The following is a 21,990-nucleotide window of genomic DNA, read 5'->3' as shown; positions in this document are numbered from 1 at the left end:
TAATGCATAATGGCCAGCACCTATAATACTTTACACACCTCGTTATAAGTTGTTGTTATGCAAGATTATACGATGACTCAGTCAGTGCTAATACATATAGTATATACAGCTATAAAGTGACATGACAAGCTTCTCTTTAAACACCGCGTATGTGCAACTTCGGAAGAGGAAACCATTGTGGCTTTGGGAAGGAAGTGGTGTGTTTATACCTCATACTTTAATGCTTAGTATGAGGTATAAAGTACAGCAGCCTGGTGTTCCTAAAAAAGAAAGAGTGGGTATTGGGTAAGACTGACGTTATGCATCTTTCAGGACCTTTCACTGCTTCGTCTCAACCATTACTCAATGGCTCTGGTCTCAGCCACCGCGGTAGATATTTTGACATTCCGTTTTTCTTTTAATGTTGCCACTACTGTTGGAGCAGCCATAAACTACACAGGTTCATCTCGATGTTCTGGGCATCTTTGTAATGTTAGTGTTGATAAAAAGCAGGTAAAAGAGTAACGTTTGAAGCAGACTAACATCAGTCACTTTTCCATTCACTGTAGTAGAAGCTTGGTGCGGGGAAACCGCAGATGTGTCGTCTCCGCCTACAGGAAATACGTAGGCTGCGACCATGAGACCCCCGTTACGGAATCGGTCTATAGGCAGCTCCTGCTGCTTCATTGATTTGACCCAGATTTGTGCCCGACAGACTGTGATGTAATTAGTTTGGTAGCACAGCTGTGTAAATTTCTAATATTATAAAGATTTTAAAAGGCTGTGATATACTCTGAATATATTCTTTCAAATGAGGTTTGGCCTAACAAGCGCACCACAGCTCATGAAATATAGGCTGCATGGTACAACAACAGGGCTTGGGCACTACCCTACCATCTCTCTATATCATTTGATGAAGGCATATAAAAAACATGACTTGGACACCCAATGAAAACATACACTTCACGGAATATATACACCACTAGATACCAGGAGGAATATCACTGCACTCAGACTCAGACTCAGTGCACTGAGCGACATTGTATTACCGGATTTAGCCTGCAAAGCAGATCATCGGCTACTGCCATCGGTGAAAGTTTGGCAGATATATTGTAGATATATTGTCCCGACTTTAACCGTTTACAACCTGACAGCCCTATTTTTGTCATGTCTTTATAGAGCATGGAAGTCTGGCGTCACTTTCAGTAGAGGGCGCCAGTACACAGGTTCATGTATTTTTTGAGTGGTGCAACCACTCCCTTATTGAGCTATGTGTGTGTGTGTGTGTGTGTGTGTGTGTGTGTGGGTGGATGGGTGCCTGTCTGCCTGGCTGGCTGGCTGGGTATGAGCACGAAAACAGCATGGTGGTTTTTCACCACCTGTGAGCAACCTAACACACACACAAACACACATGCACATATGTTCTGATGAAGGCTGCATAGTCGAAACGCGTAAGCGTTCCTTTTTGGTGTGTGCCCATAAAGAAATGGAAATGTGAGTACTTTGTCCACCGCTTGTTTAATTTTTGGATGTGCTACCTTTTTGGAATTTCTTAAATTCCTGTTTTTTTTTATGTATACTGGATTTTGGGCACTCCACTGAAAACCATTGTTGATGCGCAACCTCTTTTTCTCATTTACACATGCACATATTAACTGTATATATGATGATTTCGGGTGTGCCAGTACAGTACAGTACAGTAGAGGGTACAGTAGAGGGACCGCCACACGAAAAATAAACAGACCTCCCCGGCCTTTCTGTCAGGGGGGTGGCTGTGCATCGTTAATGATGTCCATTCATATTTGATACAGCCAGTTTCTGGAGAAAATAGAACAGTGGCATATCGGAGCGTCAGGCGAGGCGTGAACGCGCGTCGGACGCCGCCGGTGTGCGATAGGTTCATTGAAAATAACGGAGGCGGCTGTGTGTAGCCCTTTAGAGCGACAGAGAGAGAGAGGAGTGTGTGTGTGTATACATGTGTACATGTGTGCGTGTGTACTGTGTATGTCAATTTTACCAAGGTGCAGACGATCAGAAATCAGCAGAGAGTTGAGCAATGTTTGCGCTATACTCTATGCCGAATTGAAGTGGACTCTCAGACCCAGACTTTTTTTTTTTCCTCCTTTGGAAATAAAAAACGTCTGGGTTTTCTCCGAGGCTAAACTCACCTCTTTCTCCTCCAGTTCGATGCGGAGCTGCTCGGCCCGCCTGCGCCGCTCCTCCAGCTCACTGTTGGACTCCTGCAGGAGCTTCTCCTGCTCCTCGGCCTTGGCCAGGAGGTCCACACCTCCCACGATCACCTTCTTCTCCAGAGCCGACAGCTTCTCCAGCAGGAGGTGGTGCTCCTGTCTGAGAGAGACAGACAGACAGACAGACAGACACAGTCAGTCAGTCAGTGTAGTGGTTCCCGAACTTTTTAGGTTGAGAGACCCCAAAGAGAGATAAGACGTTTGGCCGGGGACCCAAACTAGTGAAAATAGCAGATCTATACAAGCTCACAACGCGTTGCATGTTAGATCGTCCATTTTTACTACTTTCTTAATAATCATATTTTTTATTCATGGAATTTCTTAGATTTAGTTTGTTTGTTTTAAAAAAAACACACATTTATAAAATAAAATAAAACAATATTTTTAAATATATGTATATTTTTAAATATAATAAAATAAAATGGGAATTTTGGGAATCGTGTCCCATAAAAATGGTCAATGACCCACAAATGGGTCGCGACCCACTTTTTGGGAAATGATTGAATCCTTGAATTGTAGTGACTGACTTTGAACAGGATTTGTAGTGATTTGAAGTCGTTTGAATGAGATAGTGATTTAAAGATGAGTTGTAGTGATGTGAACATGAGTTGTAGTGATGTGAAGTTGTGAACATGAGTTGTAGTGACGTGAACATGAGTCGTAGTGATGTGAACATGAGTTGTAGTAACGTGAACATGAGTTGTAGTGATATGAACATGAGTCGTAGTGAAGTGAACATGAGTTGTAGTGATGTGAACATGAGTTGTAGTGAAGTGAACATGAGTTGTAGTGATATGAACATGAGTTGTAGTGATGTGAAGTTGTGAACATGAGTTGTAGTGAAGTGAACATGAGTTGTAGTAACGTGAACATGAGTCGTAGTGAAGTGAACATGAGTTGTAGTGACGTGAACATGAGTTGTAGTGAAGTGAACATGAGTTGTAGTGACGTGAACATGAGTTGTAGTGAAGTGAACATGAGTTGTAGTGACGTGAACATGAGTTGTAGTAACGTGAACATGAGTCGTAGTGAAGTGAACATGAGTTGTAGTGAAGTGAACATGAGTTGTAGTGACGTGAACATGAGTTGTAGTAACGTGAACATGAGTCGTAGTGAAGTGAACATGAGTTGTAGTAACGTGAACATGAGTCGTAGTGAAGTGAACGTGAGTTGTAGTGAAGTGAACATGAGTTGTAGTGAAGTGAACATGAGTTGTAGTGATGTGAACATGAGTTGTAGTGATGTGAACATGAGTTGTAGTGAAGTGAACATGAGTTGTAGTGAAGTGAACATGAGTTGTAGTGACGTGAACATGAGTCGTAGTGAAGTGAACATGAGTTGTAGTGAACATGACGTTTCTCACTGGGCTTTGAGCAGGTCTTTCTCTCTCTTCTCCAGCTCGGCTCGGGCCTTGTTCCTCTCCTCTTCCTCCATGTCCAGCTTGGCCTCCAGCACTTTCCTCTCCTCCTCGATCTTCGCCTGCATCTCCACCATCTTGTCCGCGGAGACCTTCTTCTTGCCTTCGGAAGAGCAAGACATTCGATACGTCATTGCAGGCCTCCTTTTAATCTCACCCTCAATCTATACTATAGCCAGTTTCCAAGCAGTTATGGGTGAGTGAAATGTGGCTCACTGGGACGAGCACTGCAGCGTTTGTACATTTTAATCACTTAAACTCTATATACTTCATACCGGAGTCCAAAAGGGTTCTATGCTATAGGCCCCCCCTTCCGTTTTCACTCTATAAATATCTTCACAAATATAACCTACAAAAGCTCAGCTTGCACTGTAGATCTAAAGTGGTTAAATTCAGACAATGTAGTATTACATTTATACATAGGAATGTTAATCTTTCGTATAACCAGACAACTATTCCACAATCTGGAACTACATCTCCAGAAATACAAGACAAGCAGCTCATCGGTTCCGTTCACCAAAATATATTTAAAATTTACATTTTATTTTAGAATTTCAATTTCAATTTCTGATAAGCAGCAAGCTCTATGAGATTAGAATGACTGTATAAAGACGAAACGGATGGCGGATAAGGAGGCGTCACATCCGCGTATCATTTTCAAAGATTCCGTGCTCCAGACTGTATATGACGGAAGCATCTGAAAACAGTCCCGGCTCGCGAGACTACCGATTTTGTGAACCACATTAATCCTGACGATCCCTATTTTGGGAGTGTGAAATCTCCGTTTAAAAAGATCTACAAGCTCGAACTATGGGGCTCATATGTTTGTACACCGTGCTGAAATTGGAAATGTCCACTATTCTGGGGCTATATAGGGGCTGAAGTGATAAAATGTTCCATCTAATGTGTACTAAAACTTAGCTTAAAACTCACTAATAATTAGTGTGATACTTAAAGGATAATTCCATGCTAGAAGGCTTTCTTACCTTTATTTGTAGTCGTTACGTCCCCACCAAAGAGGTAAAGGTGTTATTTTGTGCAAAAGCGCATTATTGGCTATTTCCCCTACCATAAGCCCTCAATGAATTGAATTGAATTGAATGGGGCTATGGGGTGCTTATTTCCATCGCTCAAAAATAAATAAAAAATCTCTTCATAATGTAAATAGTATCCCAAGCGGCACACTTTACTACTTATTTCGATGGAAATAAGCGAATTAGCACAAAAACCCAACCCCCATTGAGGGCTTCATGGTAGGGGAAATAGCCAATAATGCACTTTTGCACAAAATAACACCTGGACCTCTTTGGTGGGGACGTAACGACTACAAATAAAGGTAAGAAAGCCTAGCATGGAATTATCCCTTGCAAGAGGTTAAAAAAGAAAAGAAAAGAAAAAAGGATTTTCCAGAAATCCATTCATTCCATGTAGGATCACAATGATGGAATAATGAAGACGATGGAAGACATTCATAGGACAGAAAGACAGTAAACAATGATTAGAAGAGGCCTGTCTGCTGTTGGCCTCTGTAGACTCTAACCTCATTTGCATGATGGTGTTTTTGGCAAGCGACGCCATCATGCAACGAAGCATCAATTAGGCAGAGTTAGATTAACCTCTTACAATCTGTATACTTGACCAGAGTCCCCCATGTCCATCCTGTTTTCACTCTATAGTTAAATATCTTCACCAAAATAGCCCAATCAATAAGTTCACAATGTGTCACGCATGACATTGTTGTGAGCTTTTAAGATTGTCCATTTTCACCAAATGTCCACCACGGAATAGGTAAACAAGGGTTCCAAGTGGTTATAAAGACCAGCTGAAATGGCTTTTTATGACGATGTCACGACATAACATAAGAGCAGTGGTGGTGGGGGCTGGGTTGTGTCTCAGCCAATCACAGCAATGCTTGGTAGTGTTTGAGCTCAGGTTTTCCAACCTCCATACACGGCGTACATTTGTGCACTCGAACTATGGGGTTCTAAACTCTGCGCACCTGTGTTGAATCACGTCCGTTACCGCCCCACCTATTTCACCTCAAATGTTATCAGAAACAAATTCAATTGTACCGTTTAAATTCAAAACGAACAAGAACATTTGTCACAATGTGTTGAGATTTTAAGTGCCACCGCCCTCTAGTGTCAGCTAGGGCATTCACTTCTAGTCATTTTTACTAGTTGACTAGTTGCCTAGTCGACTAGTTGTTGAACTACCTATTATGTTTTTTTTCTTAAAAAAAAACTAGTACCAACAAAGTCGACTAGTGGATTCACTAGTAAACTAGTCGCTTAATGCCCTAGTGTCAGCATCAGCTCCGTGTAGGAAGAGGGATTGGCCATTGAGCTACACTATGGGATTGACAGGTGGCAGTCATCATTTCATTGATTGGAATTAGTACCTGGCCTGCCGATGTAATCACACATTATGTTTCCGTTTTCGAAATTAAGAATGGATTTGTGGAGGAGAAAAAAAATAACAGGATTTTTAATTTGCCAAATCATGCCTATGCTTTAATAGTGTGCACTGTCATTTCAGTTGGTCTTTAAGGGTGATACGTTGGGTAGGAGAAGTGTAGAATTGTCATGTCTACTCTACAGTACATTACAGTCAGGAGCACCAACCTCTTTCTTCTGGAATAAAGAGAGTATGGCAAGTCAAGACAGGCAGCATTTTGTACCCAGAGAAAGACAGAAAGAGAGAGACAAGGTGTAACACATTACAGAATGACCTGGAAAGTCTTACTGTCTCTACCAAAATGATCATGGGGAGAAAGAAAAAAAGGCAGATGGTAATTAAGTAAAAATAAAGACTCACAGACAGGTAGAGCAACAAGACAGGAGGGGCATGAGGGGACACGTGAAAAGGCTAAGGCCTGACTCACACCTTTACAACAGACTGATGTATAGCTGATGCATGAGACTTGTTTACTCGCAATTCATTTCCAATGGGAGTCACATCGTTTGACGCAACATTTTTGTTGTATGAGGGGGGGGGGGGGGGGGGGAGTTGAAACCAGGGGGGCAGTCAGAGAGATATTTTGTGAAGCCACTAAGGAAATGAAAGTTCATATAATGGCCTGTTGTGGCGCTGTCACTGGACCCAGAAAAACCCATAGCCCCATAGAAGTCCATGTATTTTGGCCCAACTTCACCTAGACTGTATTACCTTAATAAACATGGTCATGAATACTTTTTGCTTCCAGTCACTAGTTTAAAGTCTCATTTCTAATGTCATAATATTCTTTTTGGAAAATTATGGTCCCATTTATTAAAAAAATGACCATAAAATCGCGCATGTTCTGAGGGGTGTGGCTACCGTTACAGTCTATGAACGGGATCCCCCACCCACTCGAGTCAAAATAAAAACCAACGAAGAAGAAGGGGGAAGTCCCGCCTCGTTGTCTGGGCCAGCCAATGGGCCAGCTGGCCTGAGCTGGGCCAAAACGGATCTAGAAAGATGGCGACTTCCATTGCAAGGACTGACAGGCTTCATTTTACCTTCATGTTAGACCCGCGGAACGCTTTGTCCATATTTTTTACAGTCTATGGTTGAAACACAGCTGAAAGCCGTACAACAAAAATGTTGTGTCAAACCATGTGACCTCCATTGGAAATGCATTTGGGGCAAGATGTAAACACATCCTTTGTTTACATCTAGCATCCAACAATGTTGTATGCTAGATGCGAAGGTGTGAGCGAGGCCTAAAACGTGTGACAAATGCAACATGATGCAGACGGGGGACACGTACAGTATGTGCATAGAATAAAGCCTATCAAATCACACACGGCATCATACGGGGCAGGATTAGAAGGCCCGGCGCGACACCCGAGAACGTCATGCAATGGAGAGTTGATGCTGTGCCTCTGGTGAAATACGTCATCCTATATCATCACATTCCGGGCCAATCACAAATCGGTGCCCTCACTGCCATCAGTGGCCAATCACAATTGGAGTCCTCTGTCCTCAACATTTATCCTCAATACGTACATGGCTCAGCCAATCACATCCTCGTTATGGGGTACACACAAACACACAAAGCTGAGCATAGGAGGGTCTAGCGCCTCCTCGAAGATAAGTATGGAACAAACGCTCCAGCAATTATAAATGTACAATAACTTACATACATATGGTTGAATGGTTTGACCTTTACTGACCCAGAGATGAACCACGATTCACAATTATTAATTAAGACACTATCGTCACATAAATAACACCATGTTGGTGTACATATTTTCCTATTGACTTAATATTTTCCATGGCGCTAGGAATCAAAGGATTATGGGTAGCAGGGGAACTCCTGACCATGGGCTGCGGTGCGTCTTCCAATAAACTCCGCTTCAGACGTGTTAGTGATAATTATCTGGAGTAAAGGTTGCTGAGTCATAACAAGATAGGGGTGGGCTCTAATTAGCTCATTAGAGATCATATCAGTTTAATCTTTAGAGTCACAACACAACCCTTCACTGGGGGAAGAACAGCAACGACTGTGGAGACTTGAAAGGAAAATTACAATTCCCCATGAATTCAAGGCATCATTCATGAGTTGATTATTGATAGAAAGAAAGTCTTTGTGGGGTGAAGTGCTCCTTTGACCGCGATGCAGAATACAAAGCCTTCTTTGCTTTAACCCATTTTGGGCGGGATCCCCTTTTGGTGTTTTAAACATTATGTTATAATTTAGCTATTGAAAAACAGAAGACCTACAAGCTCATAGCGCGCCACCGAGTGCTATTTTTGAAAAATCATGAAAATGTAGTGGAAATCTTTGAATATATATTCTTTCAGAGCGAATGTTTTAAACTCAAATCTTTGCTTCTTTAGGCCTTTAGGTGGTGTGGTTTTGGTCACATGGACCAATCGGGTCGCAGCTTCATTCCCACTCCCCATAATAACAACAGCAACGGCGACCTACTACATCGAGCTGCAAGGAAGAGCTAAATAAACTAAAACAAAGACAAAAAGTGCGTAAAGACGAATTCAAACGATGCTATATGCATGTTTTATTAGTACAGAAGGACGTCGTCCAGGATTTTACTGAGACAAGGTGGGAAACGTGCAGATCCTGAGTCAAACAGTGGCTTAATTTGTCTGGACGGCAACAGTAAGGGCCGATTCATACTCCTATTTTACCGCCGTTTCGGCGCTGTAGTGCCGAAATGATTTCGGCTCGTCAGAAATTTTCAGTAGCACGGAAGAGACGACTTTAGCCCGGTACCACCCCCCCTGGGGGGAGGAGACACTGGGGCACACATTATATAGCATCATGTACAACACTACCAACAGTCTCAAAAGACAAGGGCCACAGAACTTGTTTCACGATGAAAGTGTTCCATTGCAGGCAGAGACATATACCGGTTGAACACTGTGTCTGCTGCCAAACAGAACTGGCATGTGTTTTTTTTGTGAAGTACACATATTATGCTGAAGCATGTACAGTGCCAATAGAGGATTTACAATGTAAATGTAGTGATGCCACTATGCCTACAATCCATTTAAATGCAATGCATTTATGCAAAATGTTTGGACCTTACTTGCACAGCCAATTTTGTATTTTAGTTTTGCAGATACTGTGTATACACATATATAGTGTGTGTGTGTGTGTGTGTGTGTGTGTGTGTGTGTGTGGGGGGGGGGGGGGTACACATGACAAATGTCATTGTGGTATTTTAATAAATGTAATAATTCAGATTTTTAGTGCATTCATTTGTAGTCTTGTGCATTATTCCAATTTAGGGGGCGTGGTAACATTTTGATAGATTATCAGTCATGTTGGGCCAAGGTGAGCTGATTTTCTTTAATGCCTTTCATTACACAGTAGGTTGAGACATTTTTTTATCTATAAAACATAAGCTTTTGGCAAAATTTCCTATGTGTATGCTTCATTGTGCTGGGTGCCAATTACTTAAGGTGAAGCGTTTTCTTTTAACAAATTTGCTACATTTCAGGATCTAAATTCACATATGAGTAAAACTATGGCACCAATACTTGTTTCAGATGTTTGGTATATGTATTTATGATTTTGTGTTGCCAAAATCAGTAGCATGCGATTTTCGTTTTTTAGTTATACACTTACATACACAGTACATATCTGGCTTGTGACAAAATACTGCAGGATATTATGCGGAGAACTTTTAACCCAAAGTCCAGACGGCTATTGTCTATGCAAAAAATGCATTGAAATAGTAGTGCCAAAGACGTGGGAACGAAAATCTTTTTCTAGGCACTTTTTCTTGGGTCGCAGCACAGCCTATGTTGGCTATGAGGACCTTTGCGCAACCTAGTCCCTTTGCGCGACCACCTAGTCCTGATTGGCTGGCCCGAGTCTGACCCCATACTCTGAAACGCCGCCTAAGCCAATGGGAGTCTGACCCCATACTCTGAAACGCCGCCTAAGCCAATGAGAGTCTGACCCCATACTCTGAAACGCCACGCGGAAGTCTCAACCAAGTCCCCAGACTTCCATTGAAGTGAAAAACGGGGGGGGCGGGCGGGGCCTGTCGCTCCCCATCCGCTCTTTAGATATATAGTATTATCCCATTTAGGCCTGAATATATATATATTTTTTTAATGTATTTTCTTCTGAAAAACCTCATGTTTCTATATCAGTGGTTCTTAATATTTTCATGTCAAGAACCCCAAAAGTTATGTGTAATTGGCCGCCGACCCCTATCTGAAAATGTCATTCCAGGGACACACCCCCAGAAGCACAGATTTGAGCTAAAAAACGTTCGCTCTGAAAGAATATATTCACATTTTCACGACTTTCCAAAAATAAAAAGGGGAAGCAATGGAACGCGGAGCCATCGCTCGAGGGGAGCTTTGATTAGCGGCGAGCCAACTTTATAGTTGTATCATTAAATAGAACGCTGAACACGTTAATGGCGTGGTTGGCGGTGCGGGATCTCATTAAAAAGACGCTAAAGGAGTCCTTAACCCATTCTGACCGGGAACCCATTTTGGTGTTAGCATCATGTTATGCTTAAGCCATTGAAAAATAGCAGATCTACAAGCTCCTAGCGCGCCACCGAGTGGCGCGCTACGAGCGGCGCGCTACGAGCTTGTAGGTCTGCTATTTTTGAAAAATCGAAGAACGACTGACACTTTTAGAATCTGATCTCAGGTCAGAATGGGTTAATCAGACCAGTGTGTGTCCAGTGGAAACCTCGTATGAATCTGATCTCAGGTCAGAATGGGTTAAACCAGGGTTGAGTTAAGAAATAATCCTATAAAAATATATCCTATTCTGACAATAATCCTATGAGGGAAAAAAAAAACCAATAGGATTTTTTGTAGAATTTTTCTATCGGAATCCTATAGGAGTTTTTGACTGGGGTACTACACGGCCATAAAAGGGAGATCATGTGGTTAAACGTGTATCTGCCCCCATCCGTCCCTCCTTCCCTCCTTTCTGACGAACAGCTGTTCCTGTGAGAAAAATGTGTGTCCTCCTCACCTCTTCTTCTCCTGCGTCCTTCTCCTTCCACGCCACCTTCGTCGTCTCCTTCGTCCATCTCCTCTGATCCACTGGCTTCAGAGCCCGAGATCTCCTCACCTATGAGAGAACCGCATTACTTCTGTGTGTGTGTGTGTGTGTGTGTGTGTGTGTGTGTGTGTGTGTGTGTGTGAATGCTCTGCATTTCACACGCGCATGCACGCACACGCACACACGCGCTATGAAAGGCCAACCTGCTCATCGGGAGCATTTAGGCCGGGGTTCAGTCACTTGTTCACAGAATCTTTGAAGTAAAGCCAGGAATCCGAAATCCGAAACCTTCCAGTTCCTAGATGGTCCACGCCACTATCTACAGTATACACACACATCTGTATTCTGTACAAAATGTGTACATTTCCTTAGTGGGGGTGGTAAATACTGTAATCATGCGTTCATCAGTGTATCGATCGACAGATTCACTATGGGAGCGGTGGATGTAGAATTGGACTCTGTGCAATGCATAGAGGCAACGACGCTTCCTTTCAGGTGGAGTGGGCCCCATTATTAGATTATTTTTTTATAATAATTTATTAATAATTTATTATAATAATATAATTTATTATAATAATATTTTTATTATTATTTTTATTATAATTAATAATGTATTATAATAATATAATTTATTATAATAATATTTTTATTATTACATTTATCGGATCCTTCTAAAAGGCCCAATGCCCCATTGATTGAACAGACCAAGGATAGGAGGGGGGGGGGGGAAATGGGGAAAAAAAACTCTATGTCTACATGTGAATGGGCTCGAGGCATGTGCAATACTGTGGCGGTCTTGGGTTTGCTTTCCTTTTTAGCTTGTCGAGTGGTGCAACCACTGCAAGGAACAGCAATGTCCGTGTTCACCGTCCTATGTGTTGGTTCATTCACCTATGTGTCGGTTCATGAGCACCAGTATGACTAGTAGTACCAGTAGGGGCGCTGTTGTGCCAGAAACAGAGAGAGAGAGAGTGCTGAACTGTTGCCTGCTAATGAGAGAGAGAAGGGGGGGGGGGGGGGTTTGGGGGAGGGGGAGTTGCACCACTCAGTTCACACGGGTGTGATTTTTTTTCTTTTTCTTTTGCTTCCTATGGTATGGTGTGGATGATGGCGTAGCCATAGATGAACTGGAGGAACCCTGTTTTTTTTTTTTTTTTGTCTGCCTTGTCAGTTTGTTAAAGTATGTCTTTTGTAAAGGTTTGTAAACTGTACGTGATTTTTTTTTTTTTTTTTTTAAACCAATAAAAAAATATCAAAACGAGAACTGGTACCTTCCTGTAGCTTCTTCTTCAGCTCCTCGATCTCCTTCTGGAACTGTCGGAGCAGGGCGTCCTTGGGGTCCTCGTTGATCCGGGCTTTGTTCTTGATGTTCTTGGCGCGGTTGGCGTAGCGAAGCGTGCTGATGGTCTCGTCGTAGTTGTAGTCTGCTGGCCCGATGTTTGCACACTGCACAGAGGGGAGGGGACTCGTACTCGTTAATAACCCTCTAACACCCGCATTAATTTCTACTTGCAAAAAATTGATTTCAACCTTACTACTACTTTGTACTACTAGGACTGACACAAAAAAATATGTTAAAAAAAATAAAAAAATAAAGTTTGATGAAAATGTTATAATAATTATATAATAATTATATAAATTAATAATTTACATTTGGGGGATATCTTTCACAATAATGAATAAAACATGTTCTAGACATTCTAATAATCACAAAAAAAACATATATTACAATTATTTTACCTACTTTTAATTAGGGTAAAGGTCAAAAGTCTTAGGTTAAAAAATGTTCAAAATCGCACAGAGTCCAGACATTTTTTATTTGTGTGAATTTCAGCCTCTGTGGGGGGTGTTTATATGCAAATATCATGACCAATGGCATTGAAATGGCATTGCAATGAACATCACTGATGACGTTTAGGTGAAAAAAGAACAGAAAAAAAAAATAATAATTTAGTAATTAATTAAATTAAATTTGTTGCTAAAAAGAAACTCTGGGTGCTAGAGGGTTAATTAGAAGTAAAGCCCAACACACAAAATAACGGAGGCGGCTGTTATGACACGCGGCGTTCGCAGACGGTGTGTGTGTGTGGGGTTTAAGTTAACTTCCATGGAGTCCTTACTTTGTTTCAAAACGTTTCGTAAACATTTAAAAATCAATGCCATTATAGGAGAAAATAAATCTTGAAATATTTTCAAAAGAAAAAAAAAAAAAGCAGTTTTAAATCGAAAAAGACAATGCAGGATAAGTGGTGGACATTTTTTTTTAACCCTTTTGTTTTCAATACAAAAAGGTTATGGTGCTATTTTGTCATTTCCATAAAAGACTTGATGAATTGTTGATGGGACCACAATGGAATTGTGCCCTCTTTGGGCTTTTTTCTTTTGTGTTTTCATCCTCGGGTGATGATACTATTATACAATTAACCCATTTTTTGGGGCGGGAACCCCTTTTGGTGTTAGCATTAAGTTATGCTTTAGCCATTGAAAAATAGAAGATCTACAAGCTCTTATACGAGCTTGTAGGTCTGCCATTTCTGAAAAACCGAAGAACGACTGACCATAGAAACATAGCTTTTTCAGAAAACCGTCAGGATGTAGAAGACATTTTTTTTTAATCTGATCTCAGGTCAAACTGTATGTCGGAAAGTTATTTTGAGCTCGTTACGTCACCAAATAAAACGGACAAATCAATCAATCAATCAGCTGTGTGTGTGTGTGTGTGTGTGGGTACCATCATGGTCTTGGAGTTCCCCCCCAGCGAGTCCTGCAGCAGGCGGGTGAGCTTGGAGTTCCTGTAGGGCACGTGCGTGCTCTTGCCGTCCACCAGGGCGGAGATGACGTTCCCCAGGGTGGACAGGGACAGGTTGATCTTGGTGGCCTCCTTCAGACGCTGGCCCGTGGCGCCCGTTTTCCCCTGCCTCTCGGAACCCTGGGGGAGGGGGAGGGGGTGGGGGTGGTGGGTGAGATGGAACAGCCCTGATAACGTGACGGTTTCTCTGCGTCTGTGTGTGTGACCACACACACACACCACACACCTGATGCTTATCATCGTCGCTGCTGTCGTCGGGGTGTGGAAACCTACTGTGACTTTTCAGGAAATTAAAAGTCAAGACTCGTCTGAAGTGAGTGAGTGAGTGGTGCTGTACTGCACTTGTGCCGTGCCGTGCTGTGCTGTGCTCTACTGTACAAAGCCCTCCTCCCTGGCCTGTGTGTGTGTGTGTGTGTGTGTGTGTGTGTGTGTGTGTGTGTGTGTGTCTCTCTGCTTTAGGCTGTGCAACAGTGACACTTGGTGGTGAACAAATGCTATTGTCGTGCTCGGACACAGGGGACACAGGGAGGGACACACATACTGTAGCTGTCTATAGGAGTGGTTGAATCACTCTAAAAGAAGGGAGGGGGGGAAATGTTTCCCCAATAGAATAGACTTCATCAATCTTAGCATACATGTAGTCATTGTGGAGCAAATATTTGACAAAAACAGCTGATCTATAAGCTCACGCGTCGGAGTGTTCTGAGCCTAATAGATCGAGCAAAGATATTTCGTTTTTTTTTTTTTAGTAAAGGGGTCGGGGGTGACCCGAGTTTTCCCCGACGATGTGTTCACCTGCCTGAGCATCACGACCAACACTGTTCCTAGAAAATACTCGAATAGTGGGTTACAACCATAGACTGTAAAAAATATGGACAAAGCGTTCCGCGGGTCTAACATGAACTTAAAATGAAGCCTGTCAGTCCTTGCAAGGGAAGTCGCCATCTTTCAAGATCCGTTTTGGCCCAGTTCAGGCCAGCTGGCCCATTGGCTGGCCCAGACAACGAGGCGGGACTTCCCCCCCTTCTTCTTCGTTGGTTTTTATTTTGACTCGAGTGGGAGGGGGATCCCGTTCATAGACTGTAACGGTAGCCACGCCCCTCAGAACATGCGCGACTTTATGGTCATTTTTTTTTATAAATGGGACCATCATTTTCCAAAAAGAATATTACATTGACATTAGAAATGAGACTTTAAACTAGTGACTGAAAGCAAAAAGTATTCATGACCATGTTTATTAAGGTAATACAGTCTAGGTGAAGTTGGGCCAAAATACATGGACTTCTATGGGGCTATGGGGTTTTTCTGGGTCCAATGACAGCGCCACAACAGGCCATTATATGAACTTTCATTTCCTTAGTGGCTTCACAAAATATCCGTCTGACTGCCCCCCCTGGTTACAACAACTCACCGCGAGGTCGACCAGATGTAGCTTGCCCATGCGAACGTGTTGGTTTCCGTCCACGCCTTTCTCGCTGCACTCGATGGTGATGGTGAAGATGGCGTGCGAGCGGGAACTGTGCTCGTTCATATTGGTGGCACCGACCGACCCTGAAACATAAGACAGCGGAAACATTTAACCCATTCTGACCTGAGATCAGATTCATATACGAGGTTTCCACTGGACACACACTGGTCTGATTAACACCATTCTGACCTGAGATCAGATTCTAAAAAAATGTCAGTCGTTCTTCGATTTTTCAAAAATAGCAGACCTACAAGCTCGTAGCGCGCCACTCGGTGGCGCGCTATGAGCTTGTAGATCTGCTATTTTTCAATAGCTAAAGCACGACATGATGCCAAACACCAAAATGGGTTCCCGGCCAAAATGGGTTAACCACACACTGGCTCTGAAAGGTCATAGGGGTACGACAGTTAATACAAAAATAAACAATCTTCGATTATATGAAACGATCAAATACATTACAAAATCAGGTTCCCTTCCCGTTCTATTATCTTGGCCCTCGGGGGTCTGTTTGTTTGTTCCGAGAGGACCCCTGTGCTCAGCGTTGATCGCTAGAGAAAAAGCATTGCACAGTTCTACGATGATTACACCGACGTGGGATCAGATTTAAACTGACCCGGGATCAGATGAATCCCACAAAGTTGAGCCTTGCCAACAACAATTCAGTGAGAATTGAGCGGAAAAGTGCAAAGTCCATGGCACACAGAGACTCAGAGCGCGTCAAACTATACCCCATGGAATCAGAATGTGCACGTGGAGGAGTGTGGAATCATTTATTCCACTATCTATGAACACAGGATTGTGTAAAAAAAATGGGTCCTTTTGGTTCATTCCGCCGGTCTACAAAAGTGGATATTTATACAAATGATTACATGTACGTTCAATTAAACTTCTTGAACAATGGATTACTATTCTGTGGTCTGAGTGCAGACTCGAGTTGCTTACGGTTCTTGTGCCCCAGTGTCATGATCCGGTCCATGTCGTCGGCGTTGTTGACGACATAACCCGACAGGTCTTTGATGTACACGCCAACGTCGGGTCTCTCTTTCACCTACGACACATAAAATTGGGGCCACCGGTCAGTCACACACAACACAACAAAACTCCTACACAAAACTTGCGGCGCTTGTCGAGCCCGCCGGTCACCGCCACAACAAACTCCCACGTAAAAAAAAACACATGTGACTCAAATAGCAACGCTTGGGAGTGTTGCATCCGCCCTCTGACCTCCAGCCTCTGCATTTGGTCCTTCCCCAGCAAATCACGAACTTCCTCATTGTAGATCTCCAAATATGATACACGAACCAGAAACCTGTGGCAATGAGACAGCGAGAGAGAAGAGAGAGAGAGAGAGAGAGAAGGGGTAGATAACAGTGGAGAACTTTCAATCTGGCGCCCCTGTTATTGCCGCGTGTCATTAAATGTGGAACAACACAGACATCTTTGAACATAAACAAATTTTATATAAAATTGGTTAAGTGGTTAAAAGGTTGAACTGTGAGCAGCATAACAGGTCATGACTAGATTCTGTGCGTGACATATTTCTGCTGCCTGATGGTGCTAAGAGTGGCATGTCATGCTACTCATCAGATGAGATGGAGTACAGTCAATACATGGAACAGGGTTTGCGTAAGGGGCGACCACTGACACCAGTAATACAAAGGATTGGTCCGTCCAACTCAGAATTAATTAAATAATATGTTAGTTATCAAATAAATCGGTTTAGTGCACAGCATATTTAATTTATTTCAAGGTGTCTATTTGTGATGATAACTTGTGTCCACCGAGTATTTAACATAATGTTGTACTTACCTTACCTTATTTCACCTTTTTTTATGTTCTAGAGTAGACTCTAGAGCCTTAGATTAATCATACTGGTTAACTTATAATAACAAAAGATTGACAGATTATTAAACAAATCATTGGCACAGTCGTTTGCGTGGTTGGTTGCTCTTACCGAGTGTCACCCTCAGCCTTGGCAATGTGACCAAAGACATGAGCAAAGGAGTTGGGGATTATCCCTCGGAGCTCTGGCACTGCCCGCATACCCTCCATGGTGAAGGTCTTCCCCGTGCCAGTCTGCCCATACGCAAAGATGGTGCCTGGAATGAAACAATTACTGCCTTAGTTTCGGTGTGGAGTTTGCATGTTCTCCCCGTGTCCCCGCCTAGGGTAGGTATACCCTCACAAAAAAACATGCAGTAATCCTGGTCTCTAAAACTGCCCCCCCCCCTGGCCAGCCGGGGCGCCTGATGGAGGGGAAAGGAACTGGTTGGAATAACGCGCTCCTTCCACGCGCTACGTCCAACCAGGGAAACTCCCCCCTGTCAGGTGTAAAGGAGCAACTTGGGCACTCAGGCATGAAGGAAGCATGAGTTCAAGTCCGTTGCTCTCCCCATGTCCCCCATATATGGGGACAAGGTTGGAGACTGAAGCCCTGGTCGAAATGAGGACGAGTACTGTACATTTAGCAATTGCTTAAGGAAACACATAAAAAACACTGCAGTGTAGCCTACAGAATATTCTGTCTGTCTGTCTGTGCGTGAACATGGAGTGCTGTCACTGTGTGGGGACTGGGGAGTAGGAACTTTCATCTCGATAAACATTTTGTGCTGCTGTCTGTTCTCAATGCGCTCAGCGCTGTGCCTCCATGCCCAAAAGAACAGTGCGTATAGTGAGAAAGAGAGAGCGAGGGTGAGAGAGAGAGAGAGAGAGAGGACCAGTCCCCGACAGCACGACACATGCACGTGTGACGTTATAATTTTAACACCATAGATTTCACTGTGTAGGCTAGGCTATAGTTTATGAATTGAACACATTGATAAAGGTCCCTGCTGCGGATGACAGCGCAGTGTGAAGGCAAACCGCAGCAAATTAAATATGCAAGAATTCCAACTTCTCCGCCCATTCGCATAAGGCTCATACATAGTCTGGATTTTCGGTGGTTAGGTGACCACCGAACTACAACATGACGTCACGAGCCGCGGAGAAGAGCAAACCACCGCCACCGCTCCAGCCCTTCTCTCTGTTTTTACTCACCACCGCTCAACGTTATTTCAGCTCCGGTGGTCAGCTCACCACCGGAGCGGTGGTCACCTCACCACCGAAAATCTATGAATCTATGAATCTATGAATAGGCCTATAGCCAGACCACTATTCCACAATCTCTGAATGCTATAGTCTGGAACTACACCTCCTGAAATCTGATAAACAAAAAAATATATTTTAAAATATTTTATGTTTATTTCTGCTTAAAGCAGCAAGCTAAATATGCTTTGGTGATTTTAATGTATATAAGGAAAGTGGGGAGAAGGCTTCACATCCACTTTCTCCCGTAATCATCAAAACAGCTTCCGTGTCCCAGACTGTATGACCCGGTCCGTAAGCATTTGAAAAACAAGTCTGGCCACACGAGAGACTACGATAACTTCACTTGTGTAGGTCTACAATACTAGTGCAGTAGTTTCCGACCTTAGATGTAGATTTCACTGCAATCGTTTATCCCATTCTGAACGGGAACCCATTTTGGTGTTGGCATCATGTTATGCTTTAGCTATTGAAAATTACCAGATGTACAAGCTCATAGCGCAGCGCGCTACGAGCTTGTAGGTGTGGTATTTTTGAAAAATCGAAGAACGACTGACATTTTTAGAATCTGATCTCAGGTCAGAATGGGTTAATCAGACCAGTGTTTGTCCAGTGGAAATATCGTATGAATCTGATCTCAGGTCAGAATGGGTTAATCATAAAAATGCCCAGTGAATGGTCAGCTGCAAGAATATCATCCGTTACTTTTCAAATCAGAATCCAAATAAAAAAATGGCAAAAGTAGCAAATCAACAGGCTTGTTTCAAGCTTGCGGATCTGCTAGCTTTGATGTTTGTGTGACACTGTACTGTGATCAAGTAGAGCGCTACTTTACGGAGAAAACCCCCCCCCCACACTGACAGTTAAAATATGGAGATAGAAGGTTAAAGGCTCATACATACATACAACAGTTTTTTGTGATAGGTTATCACCGTTTTAGGTGATAGCTTATCACCTAAAACGGTGATAAGAGTTGAGGCCGTCATACTCGCGGTGATGTCCTTAAGGATTGACCCCGCCTCCCTGTGGTTTACCCAACTTCTAGAACCAATCAGTGAACGGGGGGTGATAGCTCCAGAGTGAAAAGACTTGTCTGATAGTAAAAACAGAGAGATGGGTCTGTGTCCGCGGTGATAGCTGATCATCACCGCGACTGACGTAATGGTGTAGTTTTCCAATTCCAACCCTTTAACCCTCTAAGACCCGCATTCATTTCTACTTGCAAAAAAAATATTTCAACCTTACTACTACTTTGTACTACTAGGACTAAGACTAAAAAAGATGTTAAAAAAAATAAAGAAATAAAGTTTGATGAAAAATGTATAATAATTATATAATAATATAATAAATTAATAATTTACATTTGGGGGATATCTTTCACAATAATGAATAAAACATGTTCTAGACATTCTAATGATCACAAAAAAAACGTATATTACAATTATTTTACTTACTTTTATTAGGGTTAAAGGTCAGAGTCCAGAAACTTTTAATTTGTCTGAATTTCAGCCTCTGTGGGGGGTATTTATTAACCTGCCAGAAGCTGCCAGATGAGGGCGGTATTGCGGAAACATATTCCCCAACACAACACTCATCTGGGATCTCTGACAGAGTTGAGCCCTGAGTCAGATCTGCTTCGCACCGAACCAATCAGCGTGAGCTAAAGGCGGGATGCGGATGTGACGGTATATAGACACGTCGATATGATTGGTTGTGTTTGCACGCCCACACGGTGATAGACAGACGCTCCCATCCAATCATCTACCATGTATCTTGAAAAAAAGGAACAGCCCCGTCATCGAATTTGATCCAAATAAGCTGTGAAACAAATTTGTGTAGCAAGCTTTTTGGATCTGGCAGCGTCAGGTTAGGTATTTATATGCAAATATCATGACCAATGGCATTGAAATGGCATTGCAATGAACATCACTGATGACGTTTAGGTGAAAAAAGAACAGATTTTTTTTTTTTATAATTAAGTAATTCATTAAAATATAACTTGTTGCTATAAAGCAACGCTGGGTCTTAAGAGGGTTAAAAACTACACTGCGGTGATAACCCATCACCAAAAGCTGTAGTATGTATGAGCCTTTAGGGGGTTATGAGGGATAGGAGCTGCCCCGACAGTATAGCGAACAGTACAGTAAAATAAACGCACCGTTGTAGCCCTCCAACACCGAGTCGATGATGGGCCTGGCGGTCAGATTGTAAACATCCAGCTGGTTGCTGTCCGGTCCAAACACCGTGTCAAACGTAAACGTCTTGGGAGGTTCGTGGGGCGTCTCCAGCTTGTTGACCGCTATGGTGCCTCGGATCTCGTCCACGCTGACGGCCAGCTTGTGGCCCTGTGTCTTCTCCTTCTGGTTGAGAGGACGACATCTCACCACCACCTTCACGTTGTCACACACTTCTGGTTTATTGCCCTGGGAAAGAAAATGTGATTGATTGATTGATTGATTGATTGATTGATTACTTTATTATTAGCAGTTTGCAAAAAAAAAATCACAGGAAAGTACAGTTCGATACGAGGTCCGTCAACAGAATTTTAAACCCAAGAAATCCTATAGCTTGTTTCCATCATACAGTAACATGATACAATAAAGATAACAGAGATACATACAGTACAATTCAGCTACAAGTCAATAATATGTGAAGGAAATTAATGGAATACAGAAAGTTTAACAACACTGACTGTACAACAGTCAGTTGTAAGGAGCGACATTTATTGAATCCCTTGTTTGAGCTGAATCTGGGTTGCACATGGTTTGTTGAACTCCCTCTGGTGCTGTGGGTGTGAACTTCGTTGACATTAAGGAAGCATTTAGACAGGTACATGGGTATCTTGGTGTAGCAAATCTTGTAGACCAGACGGGATTGCAGGATGCTGTTGACTCTGTCGGCGACCCTAAGCCAGCCTATCAAAATGGACAGGGGTATGTTGGGTTCGGGGAGTGAAGCCAAGTAGTTTAGCCTGACCAGTTTGTTTTGGTAAGTCTGGAGCCTTGTATTAAGGGCCTTTGAGGTGCTGTGGTACCAAGAGGTGCATGCATTAGTAGTCAAACAAACCTTGTACAAGTGCTCCTATTAGGGTCTTGACTCTTCAAGGTGTTTTTGTTGACCAGTGAGGAGATCCTGTGTGTGTACAGGGATCTTGTTCTTTGGCTGACTTTTCTGATTACGTTTTCACCCACTCTAACCAAGAAGCAGCTCCAGGCTTAATGTCAACGAAGTCCACACCCATAATAACCCCAGAGGGAATTCAACAAAACCATGTGCAACCCAGATTCGGCACAAGGGAAGGGACTAAAATATTTTCGCTCCTATGCCACCAAAATGTGGAACGCCCTAGGCTACCAACAGTCATTAAGACATGCAAATCCCTTGACTCCTTTAAAACCGCTCTCAAAGGGCACCTGTGACGGCTGCAATTCGAAACTGTCCCCTGTCAAATCTGAATCCCCCACCCACCCCTCTTCCCCCTCACTGTATATGTTTTTT

General features: G+C 42.8%; 1 protein-coding gene across 1 annotated transcript in view; it reads right to left on the bottom strand.

Moving 5' to 3' along the window:
• Window positions 1-21,990, bottom strand: part of LOC308322019 (kinesin-like protein KIF3A) — a 33,746-nt gene that overhangs the window by 10,707 nt on the left and 1,049 nt on the right. Inside the window, exons 2-11 of the mRNA XM_080773193.1 lie at window positions 20,651-20,915; window positions 17,363-17,507; window positions 16,633-16,717; window positions 16,351-16,456; window positions 15,352-15,491; window positions 13,863-14,060; window positions 12,403-12,577; window positions 11,102-11,200; window positions 3,592-3,748; window positions 2,148-2,328 (exon numbers count right to left, since the gene is read on the bottom strand). Coding sequence (XP_080629319.1) covers window positions 2,148-2,328; window positions 3,592-3,748; window positions 11,102-11,200; window positions 12,403-12,577; window positions 13,863-14,060; window positions 15,352-15,491; window positions 16,351-16,456; window positions 16,633-16,717; window positions 17,363-17,507; window positions 20,651-20,915 — 1,551 coding nt within the window. The remainder of the gene's footprint in view (window positions 1-2,147; window positions 2,329-3,591; window positions 3,749-11,101; window positions 11,201-12,402; window positions 12,578-13,862; window positions 14,061-15,351; window positions 15,492-16,350; window positions 16,457-16,632; window positions 16,718-17,362; window positions 17,508-20,650; window positions 20,916-21,990) is intronic.

Source organism: Protomyctophum bolini (assembly GCF_963924005.1).
Source record: "Protomyctophum bolini genome assembly, chromosome: 10".
Classification (NCBI taxonomy): Eukaryota; Metazoa; Chordata; class Actinopteri; order Myctophiformes; family Myctophidae; genus Protomyctophum; species Protomyctophum bolini.
This window is presented reverse-complemented; position numbering and strand designations above follow the sequence as displayed.